At 48.7% G+C, this 12,852-nt stretch overlaps 1 protein-coding gene across 1 annotated transcript; it reads right to left on the bottom strand.

Annotated features, from left to right (window-relative positions):
- Positions 1-1,821: 1,821 nt before the first annotated feature.
- On the bottom strand, positions 1,822-3,570 carry Znf648 (zinc finger protein 648). The gene has a single exon (XM_021164898.1). The coding sequence runs from the start codon at positions 3,568-3,570 to the stop codon at positions 1,822-1,824; it is 1,749 nt and encodes a 582-aa protein (XP_021020557.1).
- Between the last annotated feature and the right edge of the window lie 9,282 nt (positions 3,571-12,852).

Below are 12,852 nucleotides of genomic sequence, written 5' to 3'. Positions count from 1 at the left end.
TATTACTTTTCTTTGGCCTCATGTATCATGAGAATGCTATTTATCAGTCACACCCTGGGTCCAAGTCAGATGGAATCTGAGAAAATTTCATATATGGGGGAGTGGAGAGATGGCTCAGTGGGAGTGTTTGCCATGCAAGCATGACGACCTGAATTTAGATCCCCAGCCTCCACATAAAAGCCAAGTGTGGCAGCACACAATGGCAAACCACAACTGAGGAAAGATGGAGACAGGCAGATGCTGGACAGCCAGCCTAGATGAGGTGGTGAAGTCTAGATTCAGTGACAGACCCTGTCTCAAAAGCTAAGGTGGAGACTGGCAGAAGACAGCTCAGTGTGGGCAAACACCAGCTGTTGCAGAAGCAAGAAAAATTATCCCAACCAGTCTTCCCTTACATCCACTGAAAAGCTCGTGTTGAATAGATAACGAATGGAGCCTGGGATATCTAAACCAGCAAGCATTCACACACACACACACACACACACCTTTGAAAAATAGAAATTCCGGTGAGATGGCTCAGTGGGTAAGAGAACCCAACTGCTTTTCCGAAGGTCCAGAGTTCAAATCCCAGCAACCACATGGTGGCTCACAACCATCTGTAATGAGATCTGACTCCCTCTTCTGGAGTGTCTGAAGACAGCTACAGTGTACTTACATATAATAAATAAATAAAAGAAAAAAAAAGAAAAGAAAAATAGAAATTCCTATATTTGGCTGTCAATATCAAATGTTCTGTGAAGCCTCAGACTCCTTGACATCAAGGTCCAAAGCCAGAAACCACTGACTTTATGAGTCAGGACTCTGAAGAATGACTGTGAGGGCAGATTTTTTAATAAATTCATTAGAGGGTGATAATGAGGCGTCAAGACTTTCACAGATGATTTTAATAACGTTGACACAAACACAGATAAGCTCATGGGTACCTGGACAAAAGGGTGCCTTAGTTTATGTCCTCGAAATCAGGGCTGTGATCCAGGCAGATTTAAATGAACCGTGCCGCAGCTTATCTGAAGCGATTCACTGTTTTTCTACAAATAACACACATGGCTTAATTTCAAATCCTGTGAACAGGAGAAGCAGTGGCAGAGAGGAGACACCTGTGAACTTCATGGGTGAAACCCAGGTGAGGTCCAGTTACCACATCCTCTGGTCTCTTGATGCCGAGGCTGTTCTGGACTTCTGAAAACCACTGCTTCCCAGATGCAGCACAACCCCCCCCCCCATTTCTGCTGTCTGTACTTCAAAGGCAACCCACAGAGACATTCCCTCAAGGTTAAAGTCGTTTTAGCTAGCAGTCAAGTGACAAGTTAGGATGTCTTTCTTGGTTTGTGGTATCCCCAGGTTGGCTTTGTTCTGTGGAAAAGTCCATCACATGGATCATTCTGAGGATTCTTTATATAAAAATCAAAAACGAATCTTCCTCAGTACTTAATACAGCTTTGAGGAAAGAAGAAAATAGACCTTTTTCGTCTCTGTACCCATGGAATCCTGCACGGTGCTAGCACAGAATTCTCTACCTTCTCTGTGACTGGAATCTACTTACCTAAGAAATCCGACTATTGGCCAGCCCCTATTCTTTATCTTACCCTGGCCTCTAAACAGCGGGAGACTGGTGTGAAACTGCACACTTGGACACTATTCTGGAGAATACATATTCTTACAACACACAGAATACATGAAGTACAGGGACCATCCATGGCCAAAAACCAGGGAGTGGAGGGCGTAACCAGTGATCCTGGCTGCCAATATAACTTTGAGAGTAGAAGAGGATGTGAAGCCAAGGGTGTCTTCCCTTCCCTTGGCTGAAAGTCTACTGTACTCTCACTCATCGGAAGAGGAAGGGACAGGCTCCTTCTTGCAGGTGTCATGCTTGGCTTGATGCCTTTGGAGGTGGCTGGAGCGGGTGAAGGTCTGGCCGCAGCCCTCACACTGGTAAGGCCTCTCCCCATTGTGCATGCGGATGTGCTGCGCCAACTCGGACGCGATGCGGAAAGCCCTGCCACACTCTGCACAGAGGAAGTCCTTGTCTCCTGAATGGATCTGCTGGTGCCGCTTGAGGGTGGAGGAACGGGCGAAGGCCTGGCCGCATTCAGCGCAAGGAAATGGCCTCTCGCCAGTGTGGATGCGCTGGTGGCGCAGCAGACGCGAGGGCTGCGCGAAGGTTACACCGCAGTCGGCGCATTTGAAGGGCCTCTGGCCGGTGTGCAGCGTCTGGTGCTCCTGCAGGTTGGAAGATTTGGTGAAGCACTTGCCGCAGGTGGAGCAGGGGAAGGGCCGCTCGCCCGAGTGCACGCGCTGATGCTCCACCATGCGGCTGGCCACGGAGAACTCGCGGCCGCAGGAGGAGCAGCGGAAGGGCTTGGCGCCCAGGTGCGTGCGCTGGTGGCGCAGCAGCGACAGTGGCCTGTTGAAGGTCAAGCCGCACTGGGCGCACGGGAAGGGCTTGTCATTGCTATGCATGTTGCGCTGATGTTTGCGCAGATCGGAGGAGCGCACAAAAGCCCTGCCGCAGTCCGGGCACCCATAGGGTTTCTCGCCCGTGTGAGTGCGGATGTGCTTGCGGTGATCGGAGGACCAGGTGTACGCCTTGTCGCAGAAGGGACACCGGTATGGCCGCTCGCCTGTGTGTAGGCGCCGGTGCTGCTGCAGCGTGCTGCGATGGGAGTAGGCCTTCCCACACAGTTGGCACACGTAGGGCTTGGAGCCATGATGTTCTGCGGGGACCTGAACTTTGGTGGACTTCTGGAAGGCCCGCACACACCTATCGAGACCCTCCTCTTCCTGCCCGCTGCCTTCTGGGCCCGCCTGGCCCTGGACTTTTCTACTGTCCCGTACTTTTACCAACAGGCTGGCAGGAATGGTTGGAGTCTGAACTGGTGTACTCTCAGACCTGGGAAAGTGCTCCAGAGAGTTCTTGTCTAGGGAAGATGCCTCAACACTGTTCTGTGCCTCAAAAGACCTTCCACTGTCCAAGAAGCTGTTCGAGACTTCTGAGGCTGGGTCCTTATTTGCCTTCTTGCCTCTGTCCCTGCCCACCGAGTCCCTAAGGGGCTGTGTCTGAACTTTGTGTAATAAACTTCTGGAAGGGGCACCAAGAGCCTCCTGTAATTCGGGGGAGTCTCGAATCTGGGTGATCCTCGATACCTTTTTCCCCCAGTTGCTGGTCTTCCCAGGCATCTCCCCAGGTTTCTGCGCCACACACCCAGCACTGAAGCACTCAGGCCAGTTCTCTTCCTCTTTGCAGGACTGAGTGTCAAACTGCGAGTCTGTGTTGTTCTGAGTTCCTGGGGAGCCACCCTTCCTACCATCCTCTTCTTTACTCTCCAAGTTCATTCTCAGCATCTGATTGCTGCCAAGGGGCACCTTGGTCCACCTATCCTGGGAGTCCACCTGTGCCTCTTCTATTGCCTGCTCGGCCCAGAAAGAGCCTTCGATTGGCTCACAGCTCCTGCAGAACGCGAGGGTGGGGGAGGGGTGTTGGAGGAACAAATAACAGTGAGTGTACTTAATCTCCTTCCTATCCAGAGGATATATGGCTCTGTTTCCGACTGATATCCATGCCAGGTACATGGTTCATATTGTTGGGCATTGTGGGATGAAGGAGGCTTTGGCTCCTCTGAAACTGTCATTGCCAGCCATCTTCCCTTTGAAAAATCTTGTTTGCTAGAAGCCCAGAGAGAGAGAGAGTGCTGTTAGAGATGACTGGAGGTAGAAGGATTTGCTGGGTGCCTACACCCCAAATGCTAGCAAAACAGATGCTCTCTGGGCTTGGGGGGTTTGATGAAACAGGCTTTAAGACACCTCAGATACTCATGGTGTCCGCCAGTTGGAAAACCAGGTTAGCTCCTGATGTCCCTGCCAACAGGACAGATGTGTTATCCTGTAACGGGCATCAGGGCTGCCTCCCAGGCATTGAGCTGTGTAGGCCACTTTTCCTGAAGGCAAAGAATGGTCCCCCCAAAAAATGGGGCGATGACACAAGACAGCAGACGGGTTTCCAAGCCACCTGTCTGCTTACGCAAGGCCTTTAAGGTCTTGGCAATGGATAAAAAGTCCTTCTCCCATGGAAGGTGACCAGAGACAGGGAGAAAGGGATGGTCACCTGGAGTTTAAGTTTACACATGGAAATTCATAGTCTATGTTCATCTTCAGCTGCAATGTTTAACCTTCCCCTAAGTGGGCCGTAGGAACCCCCATGGCTCGCATACCTACACGTTCTCCAATTTGACAAGCATGGACTTAACATTTGGACAGGAAAAGCATACAATATAGAAGTCACCTGAGTTTTATTGTCAATTTACTTTTCCTTTAGCTTGAAGAATGTCAGTTAACGAAATGTCCATGTGGGTGAGAAACTACTGAGGACCTTGGGGTAGGCCTGGGGGTCAGTCACTGGCCAATGAGGTGGCCTTGCCTTAGTTTTGAGGGAACATATTAAGAATGGCAGCCAGATACTAGAAGTCCTGACTTTCCCAGTTTTCTGGGCACTTTCTCTGCTATTTCCCAGACACATCTTTACTTATTCTTTCCAGAGACCTTCCAGATAGAGGCTGCTATTATTGTATCCCCTTTCATCTTACAGACAGGACCCTGAACTTTAACGAGGTCTGTGACCAGGGCCACCCAGCTCACAGACACCAGCTCAGGCCCTTCTCTCCAATTCCATGGCTGTGTGTAGAACCTCAAGCGCTACTACCTCTTAGTCGTGGCCTCCAGAGCAAGGCCAGCCCTGGGGTTAGGCCTTGCCAAAAGCAGCCACACACAGCATCCTGGAAAGGGAGCGCTCCTGCTCTCTGCAAGCATCAAAGGCCCTTGTGTTTGCTGGGCCAAGGAGCCTTGGCTGTGCTGGCTCAGCACTGGACGCCTTCCTGTGCTCATTGACCCGGATTGCCCTCTGCAGGAGAAAGAGGCCAAGGCCGGCTGAGAGTTGGGATGCATGCTGCACAGACTGCTGCTCTGGGTAGCCAGGAATATTAGTCACCGAACAGTATCTGTCACCAAAGTCCCTCACTGACTGCACCACTTTCCACCCCCACCTCAGCAGGAATGACAGGAGACGTCTCGTACTTGGCATGTCCTGTACCTGTCCTCCCCCACGCCTACCTGCTTACTGCCTGGTGTCTGTGTGTGGAGTGCAAGGAGGCTTCCTTCTTATTTTGCGTACAGAAGCTGTGGATTAAGAGAAGACATATTGTAGACCTACCTGTGTTCCCTATTTCATGTCCCTCTGTGTCCCGAAGCCCAGGGGTAGTCCTTTGGATCCACTGAGCTCATAAGATGTCAGAGTATGGCTGAGATATGTTTGGACCAAAAACTAAGTCTGGAATATTTTCAGCATTTTGGAGCTTGGAGATGTGCACACTATATGCATGTGTGTATGTGTAACACACAGAAGAGACGCAGTGCTAGCAAACTCCAGATGATTAGCACGCTGGGTCAGGTCTGGAGTGCCCTAGCTGGGGGACAGAGGGATGCTGGCTTTGTATGAAATAGGAAGCTGAGGTCTCATCCTCGCTCTGTGACAGCATACGGTGTATGTTCATCCCTCTTAGTCCACTCTGTGGAACGTTCACCTTATCTATTTGTCACCTATGTGTGCCCTGTTGTCCATAGCCTGTGTCTTATTCCTGGCCTCTGGGCCATAGGTAAAGCCTCCACGGGGTATCAGGCAGGGTTCCGCTCGCTTACCTTTCTCCGGACTCTCAGGGCCGATTGCCTTTCCTGACAGAGAATCCCTTTTCTGGTAAGCCCCATTCCCACTGAATACAGTCACCCTGCCTTCTCCCTTCCAGAGCAGTTGAAGACTTGTTCTTTCTCAGCCAGGAAGAAGGCTAAGAGGAGATCTCTGGGTACGGTTATCTGGCAAAGTCCACACAAATATACCTTGTCAGGAAGAGGACCGCTGAAAAGGTGCTGGGTCTGGAACTTCTCCTCTCCAGATGCTGAACTTCAGCCACACCCATCAGCCAGCCGGGGACCTGGTGCAGGCCCCAGTTCTCCCACTGTATACCCAGACAGCTTCAGAAGCCTGGCCTGGGGCTTGTTCCTGCTCCTGCTTCAGTTCCTGCTCCTTTCCCTGCCCCCTGCCAGCTTTCTCCACCTCCCGCCACCTCCCCCCTCCTCCTCTGCTTAGGCCCTTGCCCTTTCTGGCTTCCACATACACAGTTGCTTACCTGAAAAAAAAAACGCAGACGTGTGGGGCACCTTGCCCAGGCTTTTGTCTCACCTCTCAGCTACTGGAACCAGAATTTCCTGAGAGCAGAGATGATGTCTCCGTTATCTCACCCTTTCTTTCCTGTCCAATGCAGCAGCTTCAGAGAGAGGCTCAGGAGGTGGGGCCAATGTATTACATTCAACCTTCTTGCCTACATCCACAGAGCAGCCTGCGAAATACAGTGGGGCTGCCCTCTCTCTGCCTGAACTGAGCTGAACCTCAGGCTCCCTCGGTTCCCCGCCTTCCCTTCCTGCCACAGCTGGCTCTCCTCCCTTCCACTCCCTCCTCAGAGGCCTCTCAGTCCTCCTGCAGGTGGCCCTGGGCCTCCTGTCTGTCCTCACTCCTTCCTCTCACAGAGCAAGCCATTCTTCCTTCACTCCTGCCCTGCTGTGCTTGCGAACCTCCAATTTCATGTCATTTTCTGGGGGAACATTTCAGGAAAAAGCCTGTAACAGCCCTTCCTCAATTTAACCCCCACTTCATCCCTAGTCTAGACTCTACCTCTCTCTAGGACCTGCCCTCTCCCCATCCTAAGACCAGCCTTCTTCCTATTCTAGACTCCATCTTCTCCCTCCCTCTAGGACCCACCTTACCCCCCCCCACACACACACACTGGAATGCCCACCTTCTCCCCTATCTAGTACCTACCTATACAGAGCTGTGGGTCCAGTGGGGTTAGGAAGTAGTCTTCAAATTCTTTTATTGGTCCAATTATTGGCTCAAGAAATGCTCACGGCAGTTTAGCTGGTGAGGGAAGCACAGGTTAGCGGTACAGATGCCAAGACTGCTCTGACTCTCTCTCCATCTCTCAGCACTGACTACCATGTGGCCTATTGAGAACAGAGTAGTTGACCCAGGATAAACGGCTCAGTAGTTCTGAATTGTGAGCACTCAAAACTAATATGCTAAAAACAGAGAAAAATCCAAACACACAAAACCCCACATACCTGATATTCTTTTATTAGAGTGAGTGCTTAGGACATTAAAATAGTAATTTGGACTATGCTGCCTGCGATGTCACTATGTGGCCAAAATTAATGCTGGTAGACAGAAAGGTCCTAGTTCTGGGTTTGGATCTTACCACTCACTAGGTTGACCTTGGGCAAGCTATTAAATATCTGAGTCCCTTAGCTCCTCATCTCAAAAGTGAGGATTAGGATAGCATCACCATCATGGTGGGCTTGGGAAAAGATTAAGTTAATAATAACATGGCAAGAGGCCAGCAATATGTCTGGAACAGAAAAAAATAGCTGGTAAATAATATGTGGTGGAGCACACCTGTTCTCGAAGCCTCAGAGGAAGAGACAAGTGGACCTCAAGTGAAGTTAACCTGCATTGCATTGTGTTCTAGACCAGTGTTGGAGGAAAGAGAAGGGAGAAGGGGGCATGAAGGAAGGCTGGTTAGCTGCCTTTTGTTACTATGCTGATGTTACTGGTTTCCTGGATAACATGGCTGGCTCTGTTTCCCTTATGGCCCTTGTTAGTGCTACAATTCTGACAGGAACATTGGCACCCAACAAAAATTCTCTGGGTGTGATCCAGACAGTGGATTACTCTATGCTCCTTGGTGTTTTGCAGGCATGACTTCAGAGGCAGGAGGCATGAAGTGTAGATGTGCCTCATAGTCTACTAGTCCAAATAGGGTTCAGGGAGCCCTCATCTCAACACTTGTCCAAAGTTCAAAGTGTCTTAGGTGGCCACATCCTTTGGGCTTTGGAATGTAGATGCATGTATAGGAAAGTAGTGAATTGTTTGTTGATTTGTGAAATGGCCTAAGGAGTTGAATGCTGGAGTTGGGCTGTGTATGGCAGATCACCAAGGACTAACTACTTCTAATACTCAGCTTCTGTTAATACAACACCCTAGTATCTCAACTAATCGTCACCCCCATTCCCTTAGAGTGGTCACTATCAGTGGCCTCATTAAAGTTTGTGAAGACTGAGGCTCAGCCCACTGAAGTATCTTCTCCAAAGTTACACATACCATGTAAAGTCAAGATAGCAGGGTTTTGACTCTTTTTCTTTGCATATATATTTTTAAAGATTTATTTGTTTTTTGTATATGAGTGTTTTCCCTGCATTTATGTTTGTATACCATCATATGCGTGCCTGGTGCCCACAAATGTCAGAAGAGGTCATCAGATCCCCAGGGATGCTTGCAAATGGTTGTAAGCATCTATGTAGGAGCTGGAAACCAAACCTGGGTCCTCTATAAGAGCAACTAGTGCTCTTAACTGTGGGCACTAAAGGGAGTGTGGGGGAAGAGGGGGAAAGAGCCCATGTATAGCCAGAGTTCCTCCTGTGCTCTGGGCAGGCACTCAGCCCCGGGTGGGCATCTAAGTCACTGACCCCACTCAACGGGGAGTGGAAAAGGGGCACCCCTGATACCAGGGGCTCCAGGGTTATGGGAAAGAGGGCAGACGGAGAGAGGTTCCCACACAGGCCAGAGTCCTAAATCTGGTCCATGGCTGAAGCACAAGAAGGCCTTCCATTGGGAGATTAGAAACAGTTCATTAGAAGAAAGCCTATCCCATTGTCCAAGCACAGCGAGCCTTGATGAACAGAGACAGTTTATGATTTTAAAGCTTTATTATAGAAAGGCAGGGGAAAAGAGAAGAGGTGGAAAGAGAGAGAGAGACTGGCTATGGCCAAAAGGAGAGAAGGGGAAAAGGAGAGAGAGAGAAGAAAGGCTAGAGAGTAAGAAAGAGAGAGTAAGAGGGAGAGAGAGAGTGAAAGGAGAGTAAGAGGAGAGGAGAGAGTAAGAGGAGAGAGTGAGGAAGGGCCAAGCAGCCCCTCTTATGGTGGGCTGTTATCTTAATGTTGCTAGGTAACTGGGAGGAGTTTAGCCTGAAGGTCAGAAGCTTGGGACATTGTCTACGTGACTACTAGCCACACGATTCTCCTATGGGGGGCTGGGGGGGGAGCCAGTAAACTTCGACAGGAGCCTTGAGTTCCAGGGGACATGAGGGGACGCCTACCATCCCATGTAAGTGAATTATCACCATTGGGTTTCTCCGGGGTTCCACCTCTCAACCGACTGGAGACCAGACTGTCTGTGCATAGCACAATGCCCCACACTTAACTACTGAAACATGTCTCCGGCCTTTTTTTTTTTTCAGGCGTTGGGCATCAGGCTTGACCTTGCTCATGCTAATTATATGTTTTACTGCTGGAGCTATAGACCTAACCAGGATCTTCACTGTTAACCATGGCCTCTGCCTGATTCCTGATTCATTTCTCCCAGAAACCTGTAGTTCCTATACCCAGAGCCATGTGACTGTATGTGTGGCCTTGGCAGTCACGACCCTGGAAGATATTCTTGTCCTTGCACTTAACTGACATGACTTCTGCCCATCTAACCCATTCTTGTTAACCTGAACTGTTTGTGTTTCTGTCTCTCTTTCAGGAAAGAATAACCTCTGACTAATTTCCATTTGCCATGAGATCTCCATGTGAAACTTCCCAGACTCCTCTTTGGTTTTCAGGATGTATTGGCATTGTTACCATCTTGATGGTATGTGACAGGCATCCTTGTGATACATAAGATCTGAAGTGGCCTGGATGCTACCTACATCATGAGGTAATGCGAGCCCATTATGTTTCTGAGTTCCTGCCCTGCTATGCCCCCTGAGCCAAATGCTTTGATCTTTTCTGCCTGAAATTCTTCACCATATTAATGGCCTGCACACAGAATGTCTGGGACTCCTGAGAACTGAACTCTAGAATATCTTGTATCGTGTATCCTTTGCATACCTTTCACATCACAAGCACATTCACTGTCTCACTTCATCTCCATGAGCTTCCTCTAAGCTACAAGGCATGGAGAGTTGGACTCGAGCACCCTCTGCCCTTCTTTTAAGAACTTCTAGAAGCCGTGGAGGTAGCTCAGTTGGTAAAATGCTTGTCATGTGACTTTGGATCCCCAGCATCCACATAAAAAGCCAGACATAGCTGAGCATCTAATTCCAGATGCTGAGGCAGCAGAGACAGGGGGATCCCTTGGACTTTGTGGCCAGCCAGTTTATCAGTAAATTCCAAGTTATTAAGAGACTGAAAAAAATTCAAGGTGGAGAAGCAATCGAAGAAGACATTCAGTTTTGACCCCTGACCTCCATGTGTATGCACACACTTATCTCCACATGAACATATACAAAAACATACAAAACAAACAAACAAACTTCTGGAATCTTTCATTCTATCCAGCGCTTCATGTATGCAAACAAGGGGTGTATTAATTTCTGTTTGCAGGCCTCCTTTAAAATCTGGTATCCCCACTCGGACCCCCTGAGCTGTCCAACTTGGCAGTGGTGCAAATAAGGACCTGCCTGCTTGTCTGGGAAGAGGGAAGAAAGGAGCCATTGAGGGAGAAGCCTGAAGCACAGGGATGAGATGGGGCCTTGGCCTCCTAAGAGGTTCAGTGGCAGAGTTCAGGACTGCCTGTCAGTCCCACAGGCTGGATGAGCACAGCTGGAAAAGAGGCTGCATTGTCTCTCCACCTTCAAGGATGCTGCAGACTCTTGGTTGAATTCATGAGCTGGTGTTAGGCCTGGATGCAGGACTAGATTGTACTGCCTTACAAGGTCCCTGAGTTTTAGCTATAGCTTTGAAGCCAGGATTGCTTCCCCCCAAGTTCTCTGTATTCTGCAGCCAGCACAGGACTCTGGCTGTTCTCAAATACTGGGGACACTTGATGCATTAACCCTGGCTCTTTATCACCCTTGGAAAAGATTCATGGATCCAATTGAGTGTCCTATACATGTTCAAGACTGTCTAAATATTATTATTCTGCTAGACAATAAAGCTCATTAGTAAGAGTATACAGACAAAAAGAAAAACTGTAGACCTCAGAGAATTCACCACACAGTTTTGAATTAGAAAGACCTGGCTCTAAACCTCTGTTCTGTTTGTTTTGGTCCTAGTCAATGTATTTAACTTTTTCGAGCCTCAGACTTTCCAGCTGTAAAATAGGAATAAGAATATCTTTATGACCCAGGCAGTGATGTCACTCCCCTCTAATCTCAGCACTTGGGAGGCAGAGGTAAGTGGATTGCTACCTCTTTAGGCCAGCCTGGTCTGCAGAGTAAGTTCCAGGACAGCCAGGACTACACAGAGAAACTCTAGCTCATACACAAACAAACAAACAAACAAACAAACAAGCAGAAACCTTCATGAAGGCAGAGTATGGTATCCCATATTTGTAATCTGACTGAGTGATGTCCCCACCCTACCCCTGCCTCATGATTTCTCAATAACTTTTAACCCTGACATCGTATCCCTGTGCATCCCCTAGGAGAAGGTTGCTGATGTCCTTGCCTTATTCCTACTACTCTAGACACCTCTCTGAATCATTCTGATTTTAGAAAAGCCCTTCTTCTGACTCTGCCTCCTGTATCCTTGGGTCACACCTTCTCACTGAGAGACTATCCAGTCATTTGGGGAGATTTGAGGGCTCCCAAAGTAGTAATGCTATAAATGTGTGCCCTTTGTTGTATGTTACCTTTGGTGTGTGTGTGGCAATTAGTGATGGGGTGGGAGGTTGGTCCTGCAGATAAGATGTCAAGCATTAAAGGGCTTCATATGTCAGCTCCTCCAGTAGCTCCTGCAGAACAGTGCCCTGCTGAAAGCCTTCTCTTCCCTACCCCAGTCGCCTACACTTGCCCCTGCACAGTAAGGTGGCCCAGCAGGCTCACCCTGGAACCTAACTGGTAAACCTTATCTTTACTCCCAATCAATATTAATGACAACGCAATTTGGTGTGGACATCACCTCTACCTTCAGTGTAAGTACAGTGACCCCCCCCCCACCTCTGGCTCTCACTAACATCCTTTCCTTGTGCTCTCTGAAGGTCTAACCCCACAAATCATCTAGACCTCTTTGGATGAACTTCAAAAAGAAACACCTTTGTCTGTCCACCTTTTTTTTTCCTTTACTTTCTGCCTTCCTTCTTTCTTTCTTCCTTTCTTTTGGGTTGTTTGTTTTTAGATTTTTTTTGAAACAGGAACTTTTTGTGTAGACTTGGCTGTCATGGAACTCACTATGTAGACCGTGCCTCCAACTCAGAGATCCACCTGCCTCTGAAGTGCTGGGATTAAGGATGTGTGCCACCACCACCTGGCAAGACCAGCCTTCTTTAAATCCCTCGAGACCCTTGCACTGCAGTGGCCCTCCTAAGAAAACCCCTAGACTGTGAGATGAGAGAATTAGCTACAAGCAAGGGATGGTTATTGAGGAAAAAACAAAAAAAAAACAAAAAACCAAAACGAGGCCAAATATTCACAGTCTCTTTTGAATTAGCTTAACATGTTCTTGGTCCAAGGAATAACACACCTTTCCTGGTCACAGAGATGCCAGGCCTCTTTTATGCACATCCCATCTTGGCTGAGGTGCTTTGAGATACATAAGTCTCAGATATTTGAATACTTGGTCTCCAGTTAGTAACCCTGTTTGGTTTTGAGAGGCCTAGGAGGTGTGCCTTTGCTGAAGAGAGTAAGTCACTGGGTCAGGCTTTGAGATTTCAAAAGGATGCACTATTTCCAGTGCATTGATTTTCTATGTAAGCTCTCAGCTGCTGCTCCAGTCACCATTTCTACCCCAACTCTGCCCTCATGGACTCTAACTCTCTGGAAATATAAGCCCAAA

This window comes from Mus caroli, unplaced genomic scaffold, assembly GCF_978045245.1.
Source record: "Mus caroli unplaced genomic scaffold, Mus_caroli_1 scaffold_1, whole genome shotgun sequence".
Classification (NCBI taxonomy): Eukaryota; Metazoa; Chordata; class Mammalia; order Rodentia; family Muridae; genus Mus; species Mus caroli.
This window is presented reverse-complemented; position numbering and strand designations above follow the sequence as displayed.